The following is a 23,498-nucleotide window of genomic DNA, read 5'->3' as shown; positions in this document are numbered from 1 at the left end:
GAAATCCATCATAAAGCCCACAAAAGCTGACTCCCCAACGGAGACGGACTGGTGGTGATGTGCCTCCAGTACCAGGTGAGCAACACACTGGGCTTGAGCAGGGATCACCCAGCTCCGCATGGAGCCCAACCAGGGCAGCACACAGCTCCGAGGGCAGAGCAGGGATAAACCAGCCAAGAGAAAGGGCAGGAAGAGGGAAACAGACAAATTATCAGGATTGGTGCCCATTCCAGCACAGATCAGTTAGCGGAAGAGCTCCCAAACAGCCAAGAAAGAGAAAATTCTAGGAATCCCTAGGACTGGGATGGTGAAGAGCCAAATAAAATAACGAGATTGTTTCACAGGGAAAAAGGAATCCTTTTTGCTCATCCCATTGATTGCAGAGTTCAAAAAGGCACGAGGCTGATCACGGCACCGTCCAGCTACGTGATGGGCTTGGAACGAATGGCTGGAACCACAGAGAGTGTTCCTGAGATTCCCAATGATGGCATTTTGGTGACAACCACTGTCTCAAGAGGCTGAGGCCCGATCCTCTCCAAACCTCAACCTGCCCACTGAGCTGCTAGAAAGAAACTTCTCTCTTATGCTTAGGAGAGGAGAAATAACTCTATAGAGCCTCCTGGCACCCGTGTCCCCTCACCCTGGTGGGCTGAGGGAAGCCAGCTATTCCCAGAACACTGTCCCCCTTCTTCCCCCACACTAAAAGACACCCTGTGTTCTCCTACACATCCCTTTTTGGGATGATGCTGTTGCCACGTTATTGCCATAGCTGTTCTGTGACCACAGGTAGGCAGAGGACAGACCACACGCCCAGGAGTGCCAGGGAGGTGTCAGGAGCTCCCGTCCTCCTCCCCAGCCGAGCTGTCAGTACATGGGCCGATCCTCCTGCATTCCTCCTGTCAACTCATTGTTATAATCCATTAAACCATTTCATTAAGTCACCCCACTTCCCCCACTCAGAGGTGTCTCCCAGAGAAACAAGTGGAAACTCTCCCCTGGCGCCACTGGAGAAGAAAAGGAAGGTGAATAATAGCTTCAAGGATGGAGAAAGCAGCTTCCAAGCGGCACATACGAAGGTCAGTCAGGACACAGGCAACAGCATGGGAAGCACAACTGAGAACCCTACAGGCAGCGGTGGCACAGCAACCCAAGAAACAGCTCTGCTGCTGGGTTTCAGAATGACTCCAAAAAAGGCAGCACAGACCAGGCAGCACTTGACACGCTGGTAATGTGGAAAAATAAAGTCAAATCCAGGCGGATCATGCGGGGTAAAAGCAGAGTGAGAACAGTTCTAGCTCAACCCAGACACCACCTCCAGTGTTCAGCTAGACCATAGACTGCCTCGGCCCCCCAAGGGGCTCCAGCCAGCACAAGGGCAAAGGTACACCCCAGAAACTAGGAGACCACCAGCCAGGGGAACAGCTGGCTTAAGATGGAAAAGAATCATAGCATCATAGAATCATAGAGCCAGAAGTGTTGGTGAAAACCTCAGGATTATCCTTCCTTTACCTCCTCCACTCCAAACCCAACTTTTACAAGCAGCATCAGTATTGCAGAGAGAACACATCTGCAGCCCAAAACACTTTGCAGGGCTGAAGGGAGATGCCCACATGCAGGCAGGGCTGTGAGCAGGCCCACAGGCAGCAGTCCCTGCAGGGATGCAAGTGCTGGACATGACCGTTCGGATGGCAGACAGAGCAAACAGGCGACCTGGCAGCCTTCCGGAACCGCTGAAAGGGGCCTTTTGTCCCCTTTCCTGCATTCCTGGATGCTTTGGCCTCTGCTGCCCAGCCCCAGAGGATTTCTGCCCAGCAGCACACCACAGACCCCCCAGCAGCCACCCTCACTGGTGATTCCTGCAGCAAGGGTTGTGTCAAGAAGCATTGGTGAGCTAGAGTAGGTCTGGTAGAGTCCCATTGCACAAGGTCTCTGTGCTGGTGAGCATCAGGCACAGGTTCTGAGCCCTACAACAAGTGCTAGGTCAGTGCTGGGGAGAGTTTGGTGCAATGGGCACTACCTTGACATACCAACAGCGAGAACCAGCTGAGGTGGGTATGGACACACAGCACATCAGCTGCTCAGCAGGTTCCATGTGTGCTCCTGCTCCTGTCCCAGGAAGGAACACAGGGAAACGTACCTCTCCTGTGGGAAAAGAGAAACCTTTGCACTGGCTGCAAGGGGACGAGGTGTGTGCAAACAGCTCTGGCAGTGATGTTAACCACTGCCAGTTCACACCCTGGGGATGGACAGCCATACCTTACGTCATGGAAAGCTGATGCAGACCTGCCTGGGCTGTACAAGCTCAACACCACTGACTCCTGCCTGGACTAAAGCCCTCAGAGAGAAAAGGCAAGTTCTGCATAGAAGAGTCCTTCTCATCCGAGATAAACCCGAACAACTAAGGGACACCTAAGGATGCAGGTCTGCATCCATTTGAGGTTGGACTTATTTTTGGCTTATTTTGCTTTCTGGTTTATTTTTGTGTAGCAGTGATGTGATTCTGCATCATGGCTGCAGAGTGATACGTAAATGTCTGGGAGATAAACCACAACCCAACCATCTCTTCATGCAAAGCAAAGCCATGCCCATGAAGGTGCTCTGTGCATTTCACATCTGAAGGGCACTTGTCAGCAGACCACAGCTCTGCTGTGCCTGCGAAATCCCTGACTCACAGATCCTGGCAATGGATTATCACAGATTCAGGTATTTCAAATCAAGAGGCATTTGGAACCAAAATATTTTCCTGACCCAGCTCTAACACCTAAATAAACAGTAACCACATTGGCCTTTTACAGGAACAGAACCCAGTGCCAAGCCAGTACCTTTGATAACGGGGCCAGTTGGTTTGTTTCAAGCCAAACTGCTGAGGCTTCGTGCTAAAAAAACTAAAGGAATAAAAGAAAAGGGTATTTATACCAAGTTCCAAAGCGGGGCTGAGCACTGGCAGACCTCCTGCTGGTACCCTCCCAGCATCCAAGTAAACTCCTCATGTTGCTCAACTTCAAGTCAGTAACAGTTTCCTGGAAAGGCCAGAGCTTAAATAAGTGTCAACCAAGTGCAGGCTCCTCGGCTCCGTGGTCTTTGAACACCCCACACAACCCACCACTAATGTAAAGGTCTAATTATATCTCCATCAGCTTCCATGGCCACACCTTCGGGCCAGAAAGGGTCACGAGCCTGGGACTTTGCCTCCCCATTGTACGGAGCACGCTAAGGCAGGATGCTGCAGCCCTGCCAGGATGTGATTCAGCGTCCTGTTTTGCACAGTTAATAAAATCAGCAGCTTCTGCCCCAAAGGCTCCCACCGAGTAACTGGGGGACAATAAATACTGCAGTGAGTAGGACGTGTCACATGTGTAATGAGCTGCTGTCCCCACAAATGCATCCTCAAGGCTACTGCCTGATGGACCCCCCAGCCCCTGCACATCCCCAGTACCGCCAACCTGGGCAAAGCTGCAGATACAAGTCATTCACTCAGGACTCCCTCCAGCAAAACACTCTTACAAATCCCTAAAAGAGTTAAAGATCAACATGTTAACAAGTAATTTGGGGTACATTAAAATATAATATACATAAATAACATCCCCAGCTGTGGTGGGCACTCTGTGCAACAAGAAGAGCCTGAACAGGGCAGTTGCATCCACCCTTCAAGTTTCCATGCTGAAGACGCCAGCAAGGAATCTGCTTTATTACAGTGATTTTAACCAAACAGCCTCCTCATAACGAGTCCTCTGGAGTGTATCATAGAATTGTTCAGGTTGGAAAAGACCATCAAGCTCATCAAGTCCAACTGTTAGCCCGGCATTGCCAAGTTCACCACTAAACCATGTCCTCAAGCGCCACATACACGTCTTTTAAACCCCTTCCCTGGGCAGTCTGTTCCAATGCTTGACCATCCTCTAAGTGAAGAAATTTGTTCTAATACCCAATCTAAATCCAATGATGCTCTGTAAGGAGTTTGCCTGCTGTAATTACTCCTCCTGTTGATGACTGAGTTGCAAAGGGACTTTACAGCAACCTGAGAGCTCCACCTAATTCCAGCAGCAAACACAAAACCGAGTCAAACCAATGCCCAGTGTGACTCCATTACCTTCAAAAGAGAAAAATCACTTCACTTCATTAAACTACAGCAAAAAAGCTTAGCTAAAGGGACTGTAGAGCTGGTTATCGAACCAGCGTGATGCAGCATGTTCCTTCCTGACCAGGTCATCAGGCACAACACAAAGGCAAGTAAACAAGGTGGAAAGCAAGGGGGACGTGCTGCCTTCTACCCATCCCAAACAGCCGTAGGTTCCTCAGACCTCCAAAGCCAGATGCCTCTTACAGCTAAAAGGTTTTATTGCTGAATAAAACCAAACAGACCTAATGCTTTACTCTCAGTGTTTCAGAAGATGAGCTAATAGACATCTGCCAGGCTGCCGACGGAAGAAGGAGGTTCAGGAGCATTAAGTAACATGGCAAGGTACACAACATGGCATCAGCAAAGAGAGGAAGAGCCCCAGTCTCTTTCTTTACCACTGCTCAGCAGGACACTGGATGCTCCAGGCAGTGCTCTCAATGCAGGGTCTCTACATGGAGAGACAGCAGCACAGCCTATGCCACTAAAGCACTCTGCAAATATACACAAGCCCAATCCTGAAAACCTTTACCTCCACAGCTGCTCTTGCCAGCTCCTAAAACTGGGTTTACTGGTGCCAAACAGGAACAGTTCTTTCCATATCGATCTGCAGGCTTGATCACAGGCTCGAAACAACTGGCTCAACCTCCATCTCCCTGCAGAAGTGCCCAAACCTGCCCTCCCAGCCCTGTTTCTGACCACATTCAGAGTGCGACTGGAAAGCCAATGCTGGTAAAGGTCACGGAATGACTGGCTAAACAAACTCACTTGTGTTTGTAATTAAAGCCAGTGATTATCTTCCTGCATTTGCCGGTTCACAAGAGCCAACACTCACAACGCCACTGGCTTTGTAAAACATCTCCTTTGACTTGGTGCTAGAGAGCCAGTCGATGGTGAGCAATGGAAGTCAACTGGGTTGCACCAAGGAGCAGGGTAAGAAAAGTCCCACTGAACCCAGTGGACCCCAATCTTGTAAAACTTAAGGGTTTGGGGAAGCAAAATAGACTCCTGACTGCCTTCTGGAAATAGTGTGGATGTTACCTTACCAAGGCTTCTGCAGCATTCTGGGGAAGTGAGAGAGAAGGAAGACTAAAGCATATGAATGTCAAACAAAATGCATAAAGCAACAATTATCTGTGAAAGAAAGCTGAACCTAGAACATGTCCCCTTGGTCTGTACTAGGGCAGAGGCTGTTTCCGGGTGAAAACAAGAGAGAAAAGCACTTTGAAGGGACAGAAACCATAAGGAAAGCCCCCTGCTCTTAGACCAGAGAGCAGCAAGACATTATAAAAGCATGATATAGACCTATTCCTCCAACAAAATAATCAGATCGCTCACCTAAACTAGATCCAACTGCACAGCCTCCACTGAAAATGCTGGGATTTTTAGGAATGAATGAAAATAATCTGTTCAGCAAGCAGATGAGCAAGTATATCATCAGTGTGTAATAGCACGTTCATGCTGTATCGATGAAACACACTTTGAGCTGGCAGCAAAGGGGTCTTGTTTCCAAGAACCCTTCTTTTACCGACCACGAGGATCGTTGAGGTCTGCAAAGTCAGGCATTGGGCTGCTGACCCCAGCACTCAGGGCACGTGTGACAAAGCAGAGCTGTCACCTGATTCTCCACCAAGGCTAGATGAGGATTTAAAGATCCACAAATGTAATCACAGCCTGTTCCTGCCTTTTTTAACACAGGAGACCTGGGCTCAGCTGTTGGAGAAGCAGCACAATGAAGTTGAACAATTCTGCCACCCCATGGGCACTGGGTAAAGTCTCAGCTTGTTGATCCCGAGGAATCCAGCAGGAAGGGGACAGGATCTACCCACCTCCCTGTCAGAGGAGCTTCAGTGCTCAGCCACGCTGTGTCCACACCAAGGCCACACATTCTCTTCAGTCCCTGGCAGTGTTTCCCCCTGAGTACAGCAAAGGATCTGCACAAAAGCCATACTATCCTCGAGGTCTCTCTGGTGATTTAATTACCTGATTCTTATCCTGAATATCATGTACAGAAGAGCAGCTCCAAGAGACTGAAGGACAGAGGAAGCTCTTGGGCTCTCAGTATGCAGAGTCATTGCTGCAGCATTTTTCACTAGCCAGAAGAAAGCATCAGCCTTTAAGCCCAGTCTCACTACATCCACCCCCATGATTGCTCTGGTCAGTGACAGATGCTGGTGCCTGACTTGCAAAAAGACCAAAAGTAGCCACAAACCCAGTGATCTCCCAGTGCTTCAGCTGTATATTGTCATGGAGTTCATTTGTTTTACCTGAGACCAGGATAATTAAAGTGGGAAGCAGTAATAAGGAGAAGAGACCAGGCCTGCTGAACCGCTGTTGTTTTTTTACACTTTATCTCTCAGATTGGGGGGTACAGGTGAGAGGGTAAGAGCTCTCTGCAGCAGCTGGCTTTAGAGTCAACAATCCATGTAATTTCTCGGAGCCCTATTAGACCAGAGTCCCAAACCAGCCTCACTGTTACTACCTCTGATCTCTGCGCAATGCCAGCAAGAGGAGCTTCCCTTTCTCCAGCTGCTATATCATTCTTTTCCAGCCCCTTGCATGAAGTGGCTCTGCACAACCCCGGTATTAAAGGAGTCAAACTCCCAATGGTTAATACGCAGGGAGGAGCAGAGCCCTCCCCTTCCCACCCCCCTTCCCAACCCATAGCCACAATCTCAGAGAGCAGCAGCAGAGACAGAGACACTGATAACAGTGAAGTGCTTTGGCCAGAGCTGAGGAGCAATTTTCCAGTTTCTTCTTCCCAGGAAAGAAAAATCCCAAACCCTCTTCTATGCTCTCAGTTCATTAAACACTCATCTCAAAACTAAACTGATCAGGGAGAGATCACCCCAGTGTTCAGCTCCCTGCAGACCATGCAACTCCCTCCAGGCAAGCTCCAGGCTGGAGTCCTGGCCAGGATCAGGACTGGGATACATGGCAGGCAATTAACAATAGTGGAAACGATGGTTAGAGCCAAGCAGCTTTGCTTACCTCACATTTAATTTACGTTCCTCATCACTGCCAACCTCCAGCTGAGGGGAGAAAAGGGTAAAGAGAAAGTTACACACTGGTTGTTTCCATACAACTTGTTCACAATCCCCACGCTTCTTAAAGCCATCCCTCAGTGACGGGGTTTGGGTGGTTGTTTTCCACGGGGGGGTTTCTTTCCAGTGCCAGGGATAAAGGAGCCTCCCTGGCCATAGATGCCATCAGCCATCAGCACTCAGCACCGGGTGACAAAGGGGCTCACGGGGATTTTAAAGCTGTTAGATCCTAATCCTGCAAGCTGGTCCTAGGGCACAGGTCGGTCTGAAGAGTGCCAGCCTCGGCGTCACCACGAGCACACACGTGAGGGCAGAACGTGGCAGGACCAGCAGAGAAACAGTGCTACCCAAGAGCTGGGCACAGATTGATGCTGCAGTTAGGGTGTGCAGCCACAGCACAAGTGCCCTCCAGAGGATGCAGCCAAAACTGCCTGGCTGGGATTGCCACAACCTCCGGTACCTGAACCCCAACCTGGCACCGATGTGCAGCTCCTTAGGGACCCCTCTGCCACCTCCAAGCTGCCCGGATGCTGGCAGAAGATGCATCCTGAAGCAGGATGATGGCTGCCCAGTCCCCAACAAGCCCGATGTCTGCTGCCTTGCTGATAAACACACTGCTTTGATGGCAGACACGTATCAAAACAACCACTTTTTCACTGAGCACTGGTGGAAAGTCTCCTTAGGAGAAAATCTGGCTGCCTCACTGCCTCACTGGCCCTCACACTTTATTTACTCTCCTTAAACTGAAGTGCGCCAGCTGCCTTAAGCCTCCTCTCAGAACCAAGTTCACACAGCCGTGCTTTCCAGCCACTCTCTTTAACTTCTCTATTAGTTTCTGGACAAAATTCCTTATGAAAGGAAAACGGAGTTGGAGCTAATTGCATCCAGAGCTGACTGAAAAACAAGGCTCAAAATACTCCTCCTCCTTTGGTCCTGTGTGAGTAGACAGAGGAGGAAGGGCCACGAGCATCCCCTCAGAGGGCAAAGTTGCACCAGGGACATGGTTCAGACCCAAGAAGTAAAGCAGGGACCTAACAGATAACCCTGCAATGGGGAAACCCTCAAAGCTGCAACACACCAGAGCTGGAGGGCCAGAAGCCTTGAAGAAATGATGCTCCATCAGCACTCAGGAAACACTTTGGTATTCACTACAAGGCCACTCAAACCCCGCATCAAACAAGGGCCACCATAAGGGTTACTTGTTTCCAGGTGGGTTTGCAGAAGTGAAACAGAAGCAAACAGTTTCACACAGAGCAAGCCTGAAGTTCTGGGTAAGAACTCAGGTTGTTCCCCACTCCCCAAGGTTAAGGCTGCGAGTTGCAGGAGCTGCTCAGTTTAGAATCTACAAGAACCAAGGGAAGCCAGGAAACAAAGCCCAGATGCAAGGGCAGGGGCCGGATATCGGAATTATGGCCGTTTGGAGGGAAGGAGATAGAACAAACCCATCCAGAACGTCTGGCGAGCACATACCAGGACTATTTTTAGTCTGTTTACACTGTGCAGCAGCAGCACAGGGCCCTGTGAGCACCCCGAGCCCCACTGCCCCCCAACAGCAGATCCCCTCAGCCCAGGGATGCTCCATCAGGATTCTGGCCTCTGTAAGGTCAGCCCCTGTTTGTTTGGCTCTGTCACTGAGCAACAAGGGGAGGAAAAGCTGGTTTTAAACAAATGTGATGGGAAGTCTTGATCATTGTCAGCTGAGGCTCAGCAGCAGAGCCAGCCCCTGGAGCTGCTGCAGGCTCATCCTCTGCAGAAGCCAACTTGAGTTCAGACTCAGCTTTCCCTGTATTTCCTATTACAAAGCTGCAGTAAAACCAACCAAGGCAGAACCCTGCTGCCCGCTGCCATGCTGAGCGTGTCCACCTTGCTGTGTGCAGAGCATCCTGCTGAGCTCCTGTGTTTCATGGTGCATCACACAAGTGATGCTGTGGACCCACACCACGGATCCCATCACAGCACAGGCACCGCCACATCCCTGTCCCTCCCTGGGGACAGCGCAGGATGTCAGGATAACAGGCCTGGCACGAGCAGGAGGTGGTGCAGAAGGGAGATGGCAGCAGAGCTAAAGCGTGCGTGCAAGTGTGTAAGAACTCCTCTCTGCTCCTCAGAATTTACACCCCGTTAACGCAGAAGGAGCCTCTTCAGGCAGCAGCATCCATCTTATGAATTCCTTCAGGCTCACGAGCTGAGGCTGCAGGAGCGTTCTCACAGTTAGCAAGGACACATGGCCAGCATTTCCCATCTAAAGTACCTGCCAGTCACTAATCACACCGGCTAAAAGGCACAAAGAGCCCTGATTCTCCTCGCAAGGAGCACGATAAAGGAGCAGGGAGCAAGGCCGGCACTTCGTGGTGGGGCTGCAAATTAACTTTGCAAAGCCAACACGCTGAACTGGGGAAAGGATGGTTTATAGCTCTGTGGTATTTCATGCCACGGGACCATTCCAACTGAAGGGAGCTGATGTTCCTCTGGGAGCCACCCAAGGACACCTGAGCAAGTCTGGGGCACCCTTTTCAAGAGGGAAAGGGAAAAGCAGCACAGAGCTCGCACACGATGCACTGCCCGAGGCAGATGTATGTGGCAAAGCAAGAAGCACCTCTCGTGCTTGCACCAGTTAAACCCAGTCTAATTCCACAGCCTGCAATAGGGTTACAGCCCATTTACACCTGTGTCGATCAGGTGGCCACTGGGGCTCATTTAAGACTCTAAACCAGGCTCCATCAAAATCCCTTCTGAAAAACCCTTGGGAAAGCCCAAGTCCTGTTTCCATCACAGCGCGGTCCAAGCGCCGGGTCCCTGCAGCCTCAGAGCCCAAACCACAGGACACGGATCTACACACAGCAGTTGGGAATGGAAGGGATGAGTCCCGTCTCCCAAGGGAATCCCATGGGAGAACCTGCAGCCTCGGGCACCATCTCCCTCCTGCTCCCCCCGCAGAGCAGCTAATCGGGGGAGTCACAGGGACCTGACAGGTGACAAATAGGATTGTTCACCTGGCGGGAGGGGACAGAGCCAAGCCAAGGGCAGCAGCATCAAGGGAGAGGGGCGGGATGCACAGGAAGGATACGCAGGAAAACACCGGGCTTGTCTTGGAGGGTCATGGAAGAGACGGGTCAGGAGGAAAACAGGGATGCACGGGGATGAAGGAAAACAAACACGTGGGTGCAGCTGTGTCTGGATGGCACTTGGGAGCCGTGGTGAGGGAACACACACCCCCAAAGCCCAGCAGAGGCAGGAGATGGTGCTCCTGGGGTACAACAGTGAAGGGGTGCGCAGCAGAGCTGGGACCCTCCGGTGCCTGCCCCATTGCCCAGGGCAGGGATGTGTGGAGCACCGCACCACGGGGACAGTGGGTTAGGCAGCACATACAGGGCCCCAGAGCAGCAGAGCTGGGAAAGGAGGAGAGAGCAGCAGCGTGGTGGAGCAAGGGAACATCACACAGGTATGGGGTGTATGGGGTGGGGACTGGAGCTGCTCCAGCACCTGTGAACAGACCCCAGCGCCTCGGGAAGGGCTCCCCATGGGTCAGAAGGCGTGGGGAGGCGGTGCCACTGCAGCACAGGGGCAGCGGGGAAAAGCGGAGCACCCCTGGGGTGGGAGCAGTGGCTGTGCGGGGTCAGGGAGGGCGAATGCCCGCAGCCAAGGGGCCCGCAAGCAGCGCTGCTCCATGGAGGCCGGCCCAGCGCGCTGCCGGGGATTCACCTGGCAAGGAAGAGCGAAGCGGCTGCCCCGGGCTTCAGCTGCTCAACCTAGGGCTGGAGCGGGGCACGGCCATGGGCAACAGGAACGTAGAGGGGCGAGGAGGGGACGGCAACGTGGTGGGGCAGAGCGGGGAGATGGCCCTAGGCCCCGGTCAGCCTGGAGGCAGCGGAGGGCTGGGGGCTGAGGCGGCACCGGGGGGCGGTGAAGGGCCGGGGCCTGTGAGGGGCTGGAGGCGGAGGGTGAGGGATGTGGGGAGCCGGGGCCGTGAGGGGACGGAGCCAGGATATGGGGGCCCGGAGCCATGAGGAGCTGCGCGGGGCCCAGCTGAGGGGCCGCGTCCCGCCCCGCTCCCCGTCCCCAGGCCCGGCCCGGCCCCCTCACCTCGCTGGTGCTGGCCGAGGAGGCGGCGCTGGGGGTCGGCGAGCGCTGCAGCGTGACCAGCGCCATGGCGGCAGCGGCGGCTGCAGGGCCCGGCTACAGCGACTGGTGCGGGGCTCCGGCCGCTTCCACCGCCCCGGCGGCTGCGCAGCCCGCCCGGCCACGGCCCAGCGGCGGGGCGGGCCCGGGGCGGGGCCGCGCTTCCCCCAGGGCGGGCTTGGGCCGCCCCTCTGGGACCCGGGTTCGAGCCCCGGCACGGGCGAGACGCGGGTTCCACCTCCCCGATGGGTGTCGGTGGGGTCTGAGCTTCCCCCATAAAGCACCCGAAGGGCTTCAGGGTGCAGCAGCCGGGGGGGTTCCCTTAAACCGGAGCGTGGGGTCAGCGGTGCCAAAAGCAAGAGGCAGACCAGTAATGGAGTAACTGGTGTAAGAGGCTTTGCTGGGTGTGTGTGAAGCCTGCAGTCATTCAGGCCGTTGGGTAACTGCCTCTCCCCCTCCATCCCACGGGATGCACCGCTTGCACAGGGGATTTGTCCTGGCAGCATCCCCGGGGATGCTATGGTACAGCAGCGCAGCGGGGGATAAGCCATCCCTTTCGTGGCATCCAGAGTGGGATCCCGAGCTGTGGGTTTGCTGCCATCCTTTGGAGCCAGCCTGGATGGGGTTGCTCACACCGGAGCCCCTGGCACAGCGGTGCTCCAGGTAGGAAATGTGCGTGTGTTGCTCTGCTACCAAAAGCATTGAAGGCATCGGGTGTGTGAACCTGCAGAGGGGCCGTCCCTGCTGCTCTCTTGGGGCAGAGCATCCCTCTGCTCAGGCCGGTGTGTGCCTGCCCTCGCCTTTCCTGTGCCTTCTGCAGGACCGAATCCCCATCACTCGCAATGGGTTGCTCTGCATGGGCGGAAGCCTGGGCCCAGGACTCCAGAGACGTGGCTGCAACCCGGCTGGGCAGGAGATGGGTTCCTGTTTCTGTCATCCTTAGGGCCTCTTCTATAAAAGCTTTAGGCATGGTAAAACCCCCAATTGCAGCAGCTCTGCCCAAGCACCGTGTGTACCTCCAAGGCTGCCTCTGCTGCTCATTTGTGCATCACTTGTGTGATGCACCATGAAACGTAAGAACTCAGCAGGATGCTCTGCTCCACACCAGCAGAAACCTGCCTTTTCAGCGCAGAACCCAACGCTGTGGGGTTTGTGAAGGGAAAAGCAGCTCAGAGATGAGAAACAAAGCCCTGTGACCCCTGAAAGGGGGAAGCTGGGCAGCTCCTGGGGTCTATTGAGAGGGAGGCGGTGCCATTTCCATCTTACAACACAAAAATCAAGTGCGAGGCATCCCATTTTCCCGGCTCCCGCAGGAACCCAGTGGCTGGGGTGTCCCCATCCAGCAGAACAGGCAGCGGTCCCCATGGTGACAATGCCAACGCCGCGGTGACCCCGTTTTCCTTTCAAAGCAGTGGCTCTGGGCCTGGTTGCCAGTGGCACGTGAGAGAACTCCACCTCCCGATCCAGAGCTGGGACTTTGGCCCCATTGCTCAGGGCCGGGCTGTGATCCCACTGCCCTTGGCACTTGGACCTTGAGCTGCTGGGCTGCAAACAGGGTCCTGGAGCAGACGGCTCTGTCCGAGCCTCCAAACCCCGCAGTTCCCACCCCAGGGACCCCGCACGCTGCAGGTAAGCTGCCGGAAACCCAGGTTCCCAGTTAGGGACCAGTGCGATGGAGAACGCCTCAGCTGGTGCTGCAGGGGCAGCCTGGGCCAGTCCCTGTGGCTGCAGGTAGCGGAGACAGCTCCGGTTCCTGCTGGCCATGGGTTCTACAACCAGAGCAGATGGGAAACCATATGGATTTCCTGCTGCCTTTGGTGCTGTTACATCCCGATGACTCATCCCTTCATCCCAGCAAATGCCAGCAGAGATGCTACGCTTCACCTTGCCCAACTAAAATGATAGGCTGCAATCTACTCATGCTGCCCAGAGCCAGGTCTGGCGTGCTGCTGGCATCCCTCCCATAGCCACCCACTGGCAGGGATGTGATCCACAGCGTTGCACCCCATCCCTTCCTGAAAACCTTGGCCATTCTCTGCCCTGATGGTGCCCACAGGGCTGTTTCCAGGTTGCAAGGTGGGAAGCTCCATTGAGAGGGAACAGTCAGGGGGTGCAGACCCTCTTTGCACCCACATTTACGAGGAGCTGGAGCTGGGAAGGGTTTGGGGTGGTGGCACAGCCACAGCACGTGAAGGCAGGGATGTGAGGAGCTGTCCTTGCACTTAATGCACTTGGCGTTGCTCCCTGGAAAACACTCGCTGGTTTCCATGCCTTTTATCTGTGCCAACCTCTCTTGTGTCCAGCCCATGCTGGGGCTGAGGAGAATGAGGAACTCCTCGGAGCAGGCTGGGGCGCTGAGAATGGAGAGCTCACAGCACCCCATGGGAGATGGTGCCAGTGCTTGGGTGCACAGGAGCGGCCCAGTCCCACCCCTGCAGCGGGTCAGGTCCTGCAGCAGCTCTTGCCTCCCTCTGAGTATCCTCATCCCCGGCGCTGCCCTCCCACCACTGCCATTCCCGCAGGGAGCCGGAGCCATGCGCGTGGCCGTCATCGGGGCGGGGGTGATCGGGCTCTCCACCGCGCTCTGCATCCACGAGCAGTTCCACAGCCTCCTGCCCTCCCTGCACCTGGAGGTCCATGCCGACCGCTGCACACCCCACACCACCAGCGATGGGGCGGCCGGCCTGTGGCAGCCCTACCTGAGCGACCACGGCAACCTGCAGGAGACGTAAGCGAGGAGGAGGAGGCTGGTGCCGTGTTCCATGGGTGCACGAGGGGCTGAGCTGCCCGGGCACAGCTCCATGGTGCTGGCAGAGCCCCCACTCTGCTGTTTCCATCGCAGGCTCTGGAATAAGGAGACATTCGATCACCTCCTGCGGCTCCTGGGCTCCCCAGCAGCGGAGGAAATGGGACTTTCCCTGATTTCTGGCTATAACCTGTTTAAGCAGCCGGTGCCGGTAAGGAGCAAGTCACAGGAGGGCTGGGAATGGCTCCAGGGATGGGCAGGGTTGTGCTTCTTCCCAGAGGATTCTCTGAATGCTTCCAAATCCCAGAATCCCAGCCTGGTTTGGGTGGAAGGGACCTTAAAGCTCCTCCAGCTCCAACCCCTGCCACGGGCAGGGACCCCTTCCACTGGAGCAGCTTGCTCCAAACCCCTGTGTCCAACCTGGCCTTGAGCACTGCCAGGGATGGGGCAGCCACAGCTTCTCTGGGCACCCTGTGCCAGCGCCTCAGCACCCTCACAGGGAAGAGCTTCTGCCTAAGAGCTCAGCTCAGTCTCCCCTCTGGCAGGTTCAAGCCATTAAACCCTCCCAGGTCTGTGTCCGGCTGCTCAGGACACGCTGCTTCCTGCGCCCCGGTGCGATATTGGTGTGAAGTGAGGGCTGAGCCCCCCGAGGGTGGGAGGCAGCCGCGATGGCTGCCGGCCTGGGCTGCCTTGGGGTGAATCACTGCGGAATCCCAGTGACCCAGGCTCATTAACAGCCTTTTTCCCCACCGCAGGACCCGTGCTGGAAGAACATTGTCCTGGGGTTCAGGAACCTGACACCCAAAGAGCTTGAACTCTTCCCTGGTTACAGGTATGTGGAGTGTTCTCCTGATAGGAACTGACGTGCTTCCCCCAAGGCAGGACAGGAATGGATGCATGGTCCCAATCCCTCCCTGTCGCTGGGCAGTGAGGATGGGAAACTGCAGGCACAGGAGAGGCCTTTCTTCATTATAGCTCCCCTTGGAATAAGTAGGAAACACTCAAACCAGCCTAAAAAGCACAGTTCAGCATGGAACCCATTCCAAGCCCCTCTCTTACCTCCCCAGATACAGTCAAACTGGGGGAAGGAAACCAGCAGAAGGTGTTTTATGCTGTAAACAGAGGGGAAAAGCCATGCACTTGTGCAAAGGGGAACTGGGGTCCCAGAGCTGCAGTGGATGCTGGGAGCACTGGGAGGGGGATGCTCATGTAAAGATGCTGTGGGTCCTTACGGCTTCCTCTGGTTTCAGCTATGGCTGGTTCAACACGGCGCTGGTGCTGGAGTGCAGGAGGTACCTGCCCTGGCTCACCAACAGGTCAGTGCCGAGCCATCATGGTGCCAGGGCAGAGGGGAGGCACCCTGGGAAGCAGGGAAAAGGGGCTGGAATTCCTGCTCATTGCCTCTTCGATTTAACAGAGCCCTGGAGTGTGGTTTTGCATGACAAATGGGAAGGTTATCCCAGAACCCCAGCCTGGTTTGGGTTGGAAGGGACCTTAAAGCTCCTCCAGCTCCAACCCCTGCCACGGGCAGGGACCCCTTCCACTGGAGCAGCTTGCTCCAAGCCCCTGTGTCCAACCTGGCCTTGAACACTGCCAGGGATGGGGCAGCCACAGCTTCTCTGGGCAACAGTTATGGGATACTTAGAGCTGCACCTGGGTGCTTTTAGCTATGGGAGGAGTATTCAGGGCTTGGTTTTGTTCTTGTCACTGCTAACATGGAGCAGGGGCCAATCTGCAGCAGATAGACCTGGGCCGCATCTGATGCAGGGCTCAGCAGGACTGACCAGAGTCAGTAGCTCTGGGCCATTAGGGAAAGGAACTAATGGCTGGAGATCATTAGGAACCACCAAAAAGACCATGAATGCTCATTGCAAGGAGCAACAAACCATACCTGGGTATCAAGTTACAGGCGCTGATTTAAACCATACATTGGCTTTTAATCTGTCAGTAACAAATGGTCTTGCTCTTCCCAGGCTAACAGAGAGGGGAGTGAAGTTTTTCCATCAGAAGGTTGAGTCTTTCCAGGAGGTGAGTGGTGATGGTGCAGCGGGTGGATTCAGGAAACAAATGATACCAGACTCTTGTGCATCAAGTGATGGCTGAGAGGATGGGGCAGCACAAACATCGACACTACGGTGTCCCCTTAAACTGCATCCACTCTCCCACCTGCACACACGGGGCCTCAGCAGAAGCCATGCCCCGGATCCAGCCCTGATGGTTTATCCATAACCACACCATTGGAGCGAGTGCTTGGCTTGGCTGTGCCGCAGGGGCCTCCTGCCCCCGTGGGTACCACCCCGGGTGCCTCTGTCTCTCGCAGATGTTTGCCCGGGGTGTGGATGTTGTCATCAACTGCACCGGGGTGCGTGCAGGGGAGCTGCAGCCTGACCCAGAGCTCCAGCCCGGCCGGGGACAGGTCATAAAGGTGAGGGGGGTGCTGGGCTTGGGTCCCCTCTTGGATCTGGGGAGCCTCCTCTGTGTTAACTGCGGACCTGTGGCACCGGGGGCTGGAACCACGCTGGGATCAGGCCCTGAGTCCCAGCAGACCCTGGTCAGGTAGAACCCGCGTGTGTGTGGAGGCCAGAGCAGAAAACACGGATCCTGTTCCTGGTTCAGGTCTGGGGATGCCCTCAGCCCCTGGGGGGAGGCCAGAGGTGTAATGCTAATGGTAAAAATACATTAAATCCTTGTGAGAAGAGGGTGATTGTTTGGGGAAACAGATGCAGGTAGGAAGCTCCCCCCTTGCCTGCCCTCCCCTCTCCCAGGCAGGGAAGCCAGCGCCGCGCTGTGCATGGAGCTGGAGCAGAAGGGAGGTCACCGTGGGTGCCCCTGTTCACTGAGCTACCTCCTGAGCTGGGCACCCTCTTCTCCAGCTCTTCCTGACCCTCTCCTCTTCGTCTCCCAGGTCCTGGCTCCATGGGTGAAGCACTTCATCATCACTCACGACATGGAATCTGGGATCTACAACTCACCGTACATCATCCCGGGGTAGGTGATGGGCAAGGAGCTGTTCTGCAAAGAAGAGCTTCGGATGCTCACAGTCAAAGCATTCCAAACAATTCCTGATCATAGTCCTAGCTACACAGAGATTCCTCTCCCTGTGCTGATTGCAGCTGATTGAGCTGCCATCACTGGGCATTGGGCTGGATCCCAAAGGAAGCAGCTGAATCCAGGACCCAGGGGCTCTGCTCCTGCACACCCACATTCAGTCCCTTTGTCCTTGCGCTTCGCAGGGCTCAAGCAAGGCTTTAGAAGGCTCCAGCAGGTACGGCCACCCCCAGCCTTAACCCACCTCTTGTCCTTGGTCAATCCGCAGGAGGTTGGAGCCCCAGAAATCCATTCCTTTGTGTTCCCACCGGAGCCATCCCATTCCTCCCCACTCTCCCGCAGCCAGGCAGGAGCAGACCTGTTTGATAGAAGATGAAATCAGCTCTTGGGGTTGCCCAGGCCAGGGCATTTCAGTGCTGACAGCATTTAATGACTGACCTGCTCACGAGCAGAGCCAGGGCACTGCTCTGCCTGCTCAGTGCGAGTTTCTCCAGCAGCAATAGGGTGCAGGCTCGGGGTGTAGCAGGATCCACAACCACAGAGTCCTGGATGGGGCACTCGCTACTGTTACCTCCTCTGGCTCTCCGTGCAGGAGTGAGTTCACGGTGCTGGGAGGGATCTATCAGCACGGAAACTGGAACGAAGCAAACAGCGCCCAGGATCACAAAACCATCTGGGAGAGCTGCTGCCGGCTGCTGCCTGCTCTGCAGGTGGGTGCATGCACCCGCACCCTGTGTTCCTGGTGGATCGACAGGCAGGGGCTGGGGCTGGCGTTACCCTTGGGGCGAGATCTGTAGGAAGAAGGAATTACTGGTAAAGAGCTGTTGTGCCATGGATTCGCTGGGAAGGCAGCGCAAGGCTCTGGCACAGTGATGTGCCAGGCTGCCATGTGAAACTGCTCTGCCCGGTCACCCCTTGCAGCATAGAATCATGGAATGATTTGTGTTGGAAGGGACCTTGAAGCTCCTCCAGCTCCAACCCCTGCCACGGGCAGGGACCCCTTCCACTGGAGCAGCTTGCTCCAAGCCCCTGTGTCCAGCCTGGCCTTGAAGGGTTCATCCAGCATCCTTGGAGCTGGTGCAGCAGCAGGGATGTGGGAGCCCTGTCCCCACTCATTGCGAGGGCCCTCCTCTCACGGATCCCTCAGTGCTGGGACGTTTGGCTGCTGTAATGCAGGGAAATGCTCACGGGTGCTGCTGTGCTTTTGCTTTCAGAAAGCAAAGATCGTGGGGGAATGGAGCGGCCTGAGACCAGCACGGCCCCGGGTGCGCCTGGAGCGGGAGACCATCCGCCACGGGCAGTTCCAGGCACAGGTACCCCGGATGCCCAGTGCCATTAACCACTGCACTGAGTGCATCAGTCACTGGGAGCTGGACAGTGCAGCACCAACACCCAGCTAACGCTGCTGGGCTTCAGCCCCGCGTTCATCAGTCCTCACTCCATCCTCCCTCTAATATCAGGTGAATCTTTGAGCCAGTTTCAGCCCAGTGTCATAGAATCCCACACTGGGATTCTATGAGTTGAAGGGATCTTAAAGCTCATCCAATTCCAACCCCTTGCCACCAGCAGGGACACCTTCCACTAGAGCAGGTTGCTCAAAGCTCTGGCTAACCTGGTGCATCCAGCATTTTCCTGCCTCTCCAGCAGCTTTTGGAGGGAGAGATGGAGCAGAGGGTCACTGACTGCTCACTGGGACGTTAAAGGATCAATCTAAAGACAGCTTTCCTAGCACTGATCCCTTCTCTTCTCCCCAGGTCATACACAACTACGGCCACGGTGGGTTCGGGATCACCATCCACTGGGGCTGTGCCATGGCAGCAGCCAGGCTCTTTGGGAGCATCCTCCAAGAGAAAAAGCTGGCCGGCTCGCTGCAGCCCCGCTTGTGAGTTACCCAGGATGATGGTGGCAGGAGTAGCTTAGGAATCACAGCAGAAAGATGGCAATAACACAGCGCTACACAGGGGCCTCCTGCCAGCTCCAGGTCAGGTTCGTAGAGTCTCATTTCTGGGATGCAGTTCTGGTGCTGTCATTTGCCACACGGCCGAGCTCCCTCCACCCCAGCCAAGCACAACCTACCTGGAGGAAGTGCTTTAAACCATGGCCTGATTGCCTGTTTCGCAGGGCACTTGTGTCCCGGGATCAGTCTGCAAAGGGCAGGCAGGGTTCAGCTGGAATCCTGACCCTCCTGCAGTTCATCTGCATGAAGGGACAGGATCTGGAACTGAGCCGGGGCCACCTGAGGTCTCCAGCGCCTGCTCCAACACCCAGCGTGTAATTAGGTTTGCAAGCTTCCCCCAGGAGGCAAAAGCTCCTTAGTAGGAGGAAGCCCTGCACCTCCCAGGGAAGTACCAACAGCTCTTCAAGCATGGGCTGCACCTACAATGGCTTCTCTTATGCTCAAGCCAGGACAAAGGGCACAGGCGCGCAGGACCTGGTCAGTGCTGCTGGCAACAGACAGCAGCAGTTGCCTAAAATGGGCTTCCCAAATGATGGTTTTAGCAACAAAAGCAACACGTCCCAGCCCTGTGTGCTTGCCAGGCACTATATATAGCAGGAGCATACCCAAAATAGCTGTTCTCAGCCCTAAAACTCCCATGGGTTCTTCAGTGTCTCATTTCCTCCCACTGTGAGACATGGAGCAGCACTAGAGCTGCCTCGGTGCTTCCGAAGGGATGGGGAGTGCTCCAGGAGGGTCTGATCCTAGAACACGAACAGAACTGATTCCTGTGTGATTTCCGTGCAGGCTGATTGTGCTTGTTTCCTGAAAGGCCGCAGTTTTATAGGTGTGCACAATAAAGGTAATGCTCAAATACCTCGTGTGTGAAGCTGTCTCTTCTCAGTGATGCCATGAATAGGGCTGGAAATGCTAATTCCATGGAAACACCCCTGGAGATCTTCATTCCATGTCTCCACATGCATTTTTCCTGAAGATTTCATCCTGCAGGAGGAAGAGACACGGCTCTAGATTCCAAATAGACAAACAGACCTGGAATGGCACCGTGGAACATGAGGTGGTGGTGGTGAACAGCATCCGGGCCATTAAGAACTCACAGTCCTGGACAGAAATGTGTGGGACTTGCTGGTGTAGCTCCCCCGATCGCTCTGTTCTGAGGGCAGAGCAATGGGAAAGGTCTTACACTGCTGGCAGCCACAGGTGGGACGTGGTGGGAGCGAAGAGCCGTGAGATTGAGGTTCAGCTCCGTGGCACAGCAGAGGGGAAGGAGGCAGCGGGATGCAGCCGCTGCACAGGGTTCCTCGACAGCACAAACCATCTCCAGCATCAGCAGGTTTCATGCACTCCCAGCTCCCAACAGCGCTCGCCTGGGACACGGAACAAGGCTGGAAACACATCAAGTACCAGCAAAGTTACCCTTGGTAAGCAAACAGCAGCTCCGGCATTGGGGGAAACAGAGCGAGCTTTGGAAGTGCCTGAGGAGGCCAAAAGCTTCCCAGAAAGCACCAAAGAACAAACCCTCTCCCCCAGTATTGCCCCAGGATACAAACCCTTCCGCACTTACCAACTGCTTCCATTCCCAGGAATAGGAGGCTTCATCCCAGAGGCCTGTCAGGGCTGCCCAAGGAAGGTGAACGCACAGGGAGATGAGAAGGCGCTGCGTTAGCGTGCGGAGTACGTGCAGCTCCTTCGTCACCGAGTCAGCAGCGACCTCGTGTTTGCAATAGACATCAGCATCAGAGCATTACTTAAAGGGCAGAGGAACACAGCGAGGGGGATGTGCTTGACTGGGTTTTATAGGAACGAGATAGGGGAAAGGGAAGCTTACATTAAAAGGTAAATAACCAGAAGGTCCGGGCACCCGTGGAGCTGCCTCCTCCCAACACGCCTTCGCGATCACACACTGCACCATTAAAGGCATCACTAGAACTTCCCCACAGGGAAGCAGCCAAATGGCCTGGTTCTTATTGTCTAAACTGACTGCAATGCAGAAAGCAACTAAAGACCCATAGGTAAGTAAGCAAGTGAATGTTCAGGTGTAGTTATCTGGGAGGTTACTCGTGGTTCCTATGACTTTATGTCCAAACACGCAGAGAAGGAGTTGGAGCTGCGGAGCGCTGAGCGCTCACCCCTCAAGATGTGTCTCAACATCAAGGCAAGGAGGTGGTGAAGTTGCTGACCCTGCACAGACCAACCCAAAGCCTCTTTACTGAAAAAGCTATTTATTTGTTTAACAGAAAATAGCCAGTGTGCAATTAAACTCTCCGGGGTCGCGTAACCTGGGAACAGAAGGAGTATTTTACAACGAGCTTCAGATGCACAAAGTTCTTCAACATTAAAATGTACCCAGCTTAGAAACTGCGCATTCAGACCGAGGGAAACATTCCATGTTCTTGAGGAATAACAAACCCTTCCATCAAAGCACACTCGGAGGTTCTTGTCCCCACACCAGCTTTGGATGTGAACGTATCAGACACTCAGTGAATCTCTGCAACCCCCCCATTCTGTTTGCTCTCGATTGGAATTCACAAGGGTCTCCCTTCACTGTTTTAAATGAAGAAGCTATAGTAATTCATCAGTGAAAAATACTCAACAGTGTGTAAAACGATCTTTGGAAGCTTCTTATGTACATCAATGGTGTTGCCATATTGACAAAATATGACCGGTGGTTATTTATAGGCTATTGTGTGCAAACCCAAATGCCCGCCAGTTTATCAGTGAACAATCCAAGACATCCCCCCGTCAATAACACACAGGGACCTGCAGAACCTGAATTTCAGTGCTGTTTGATGAGCTGTGGCAGGCTCCTGACCGCCTTCCTCAGCTCATCCAGAGCCCACGAGCATCCATGGGAGGTCATCCCAGGCCTCAGTGAGCTTTGGATCCTGCTTTAGGCATCACTGTCTCGCAACCAAAGACCCAGCATATGGAGATGTTGCAGCAGGACCAATCTCGGCACTTATTAAGTACATTTTCAATGCAGAATTCGCACAAAGTGAACAGCAAAACCGCCTTCCATTATTTTCAATCCTGTAAATGTCACAGGTTAAAACTGAACCACTCAACAGCATCCAAAGGTTTCTCATCACCTCTAAATCTTTACCTGGGAAATGTTTACTCTGAAGCATACACACGTGCAAACGTATGAGCTGTATCTGCTTCACCTAAACCTCTCTGAGCGCACACTCTGAAGGCCATTGCAATGCAGTCCTTTAAACTGTTGAACATTGCCTCCAAAACCCAAAGCGATGTGTGAAGATTAACAGTGGAAAAGCAGAACGTTAACTAAAGGCGCTTGATAACAGCTGCTGGGCCGAGCTGGAGACCGAGCACACAGACACAGACAGCAGGGACAGAGAGCAGCCACGGGGACAGGCTGTGTGCTTCTATCAGCCACATCTAAAGCGGGATCCCCCCGGAGCTGAACTGCATTTCCCTGGTGCTGGGGAATGGGATGCTTGGTGTTCAGACCAACTGCATCTGGAGTCTGCCGCTGCAGGAAATGAATGGACAGACACCGCGGTGCCTCATCAAACTTCAGCTCTTCTCAGCACGGGGTGCCCGCACACAGAACATCAACAGCCTCTTTGGCCTTTATTGCTCTGAGGTTCCTCAGTTTCCTGGAGGAATCGTGCACCTCTCATTTCCCTTCGGTGCTGTAACAAACAGCCTAACGCAGCCTGGAGCATCGTCCCACAGTGCCTAAAACCCCGAGTGAAAGCTGAACCCCAATGGTGCCCATTGGCATTGCAGCCAAACACAGACTCAGTCACCCATTCCTGCCCCCCACAAAAGGGGCCTGGTTCCCTAAATATTCCACTGGGCAGAAACCTAGTACACGCTGTGTTTACATGAGACAACTGAGCACTATAGAAGTGCATTGCTTCCCATAGCCTAGGGTTCACATTTAGTCCATCTCACTCACGTTTGGTTGTGTACTCCGGAGTCTGGAACCCTGGAAATAAACTGAGACAGGGATGAGACAGGTCACAGCTTCCTCCTGCACAGCAAAAGGCTTCAGACAAAGGCAGCAAACTCCTCCCCCCCTGAACACTGTTATATTCCCTGATCATCAGCCTTGAGGAGCTACACCTGATGAAGTTCCTCATCTAAGCTTGACTGCAGCTTGGCTCATCCCATGGTCTTGATTCACTCACTTTGACACCAGCTTGACGTTAAGGTCAATGTACAACCAGCAGCTACCAAGAAGTCCTGCCCAGTTGCCCCAAGGCCAGCTTCTGCTGGGAGACACCTGAAAGCAGCTCCCTCCAAGCGCTGTCAGGCTGACGTGGTTTATCACAGGTTTGGGCTACACCACGGCGAGAACACGCTGGGGCGAACTGCGCAGAGACGTAGCTGGACCCATGCAGACAACCACAGCGTGCACCTCCACACACAAAGAGGCACCAGGGCAGCTGAAGCAGTCCGCACCAAGCAACACACAGAGCGCTCAATGTTTCTGGTAGAGAA

The 23,498-nt window shown here is 54.4% G+C and overlaps 2 protein-coding genes across 3 annotated transcripts in view; one reads left to right on the top strand and one right to left on the bottom strand.

Moving 5' to 3' along the window:
* The window catches only part of SSH1 (slingshot protein phosphatase 1), a gene marked incomplete at its 5' end in the record, with an annotated part of 30,842 nt that extends 19,532 nt beyond the window's left edge, over nt 1-11,310 (bottom strand). For both annotated transcript variants that reach the window (XM_080628612.1, XM_080628614.1), the window contains 2 exons: nt 7,109-7,149; nt 11,245-11,310. In XM_080628612.1, the coding sequence (XP_080484738.1) occupies nt 7,109-7,149; nt 11,245-11,310 (107 nt within the window). The remainder of the gene's footprint in view (nt 1-7,108; nt 7,150-11,244) is intronic.
* Nucleotides 11,311-13,814: 2,504 nt separating this feature from the next.
* DAO (D-amino acid oxidase) lies at nt 13,815-18,960 on the top strand (the record flags this gene model as incomplete). The annotated part of the gene is made up of 10 exons (XM_080628586.1): nt 13,815-14,008; nt 14,123-14,237; nt 14,782-14,858; nt 15,277-15,342; nt 16,000-16,054; nt 16,347-16,451; nt 16,932-17,014; nt 17,667-17,784; nt 18,289-18,387; nt 18,829-18,960. 10 exons carry the CDS (start codon nt 13,815-13,817, stop codon nt 18,958-18,960), a joined length of 1,044 nt encoding a protein of 347 aa, XP_080484712.1.
* Nucleotides 18,961-23,498: the final 4,538 nt, after the last annotated feature.

Source organism: Psittacula echo (genome assembly GCF_963264785.1).
Source record: "Psittacula echo genome assembly, chromosome: 13".
Classification (NCBI taxonomy): Eukaryota; Metazoa; Chordata; class Aves; order Psittaciformes; family Psittacidae; genus Psittacula; species Psittacula echo.
The sequence above is the reverse complement of the archived record's forward strand: the minus strand, read 5'-3'. Positions and strand labels throughout refer to the sequence as shown.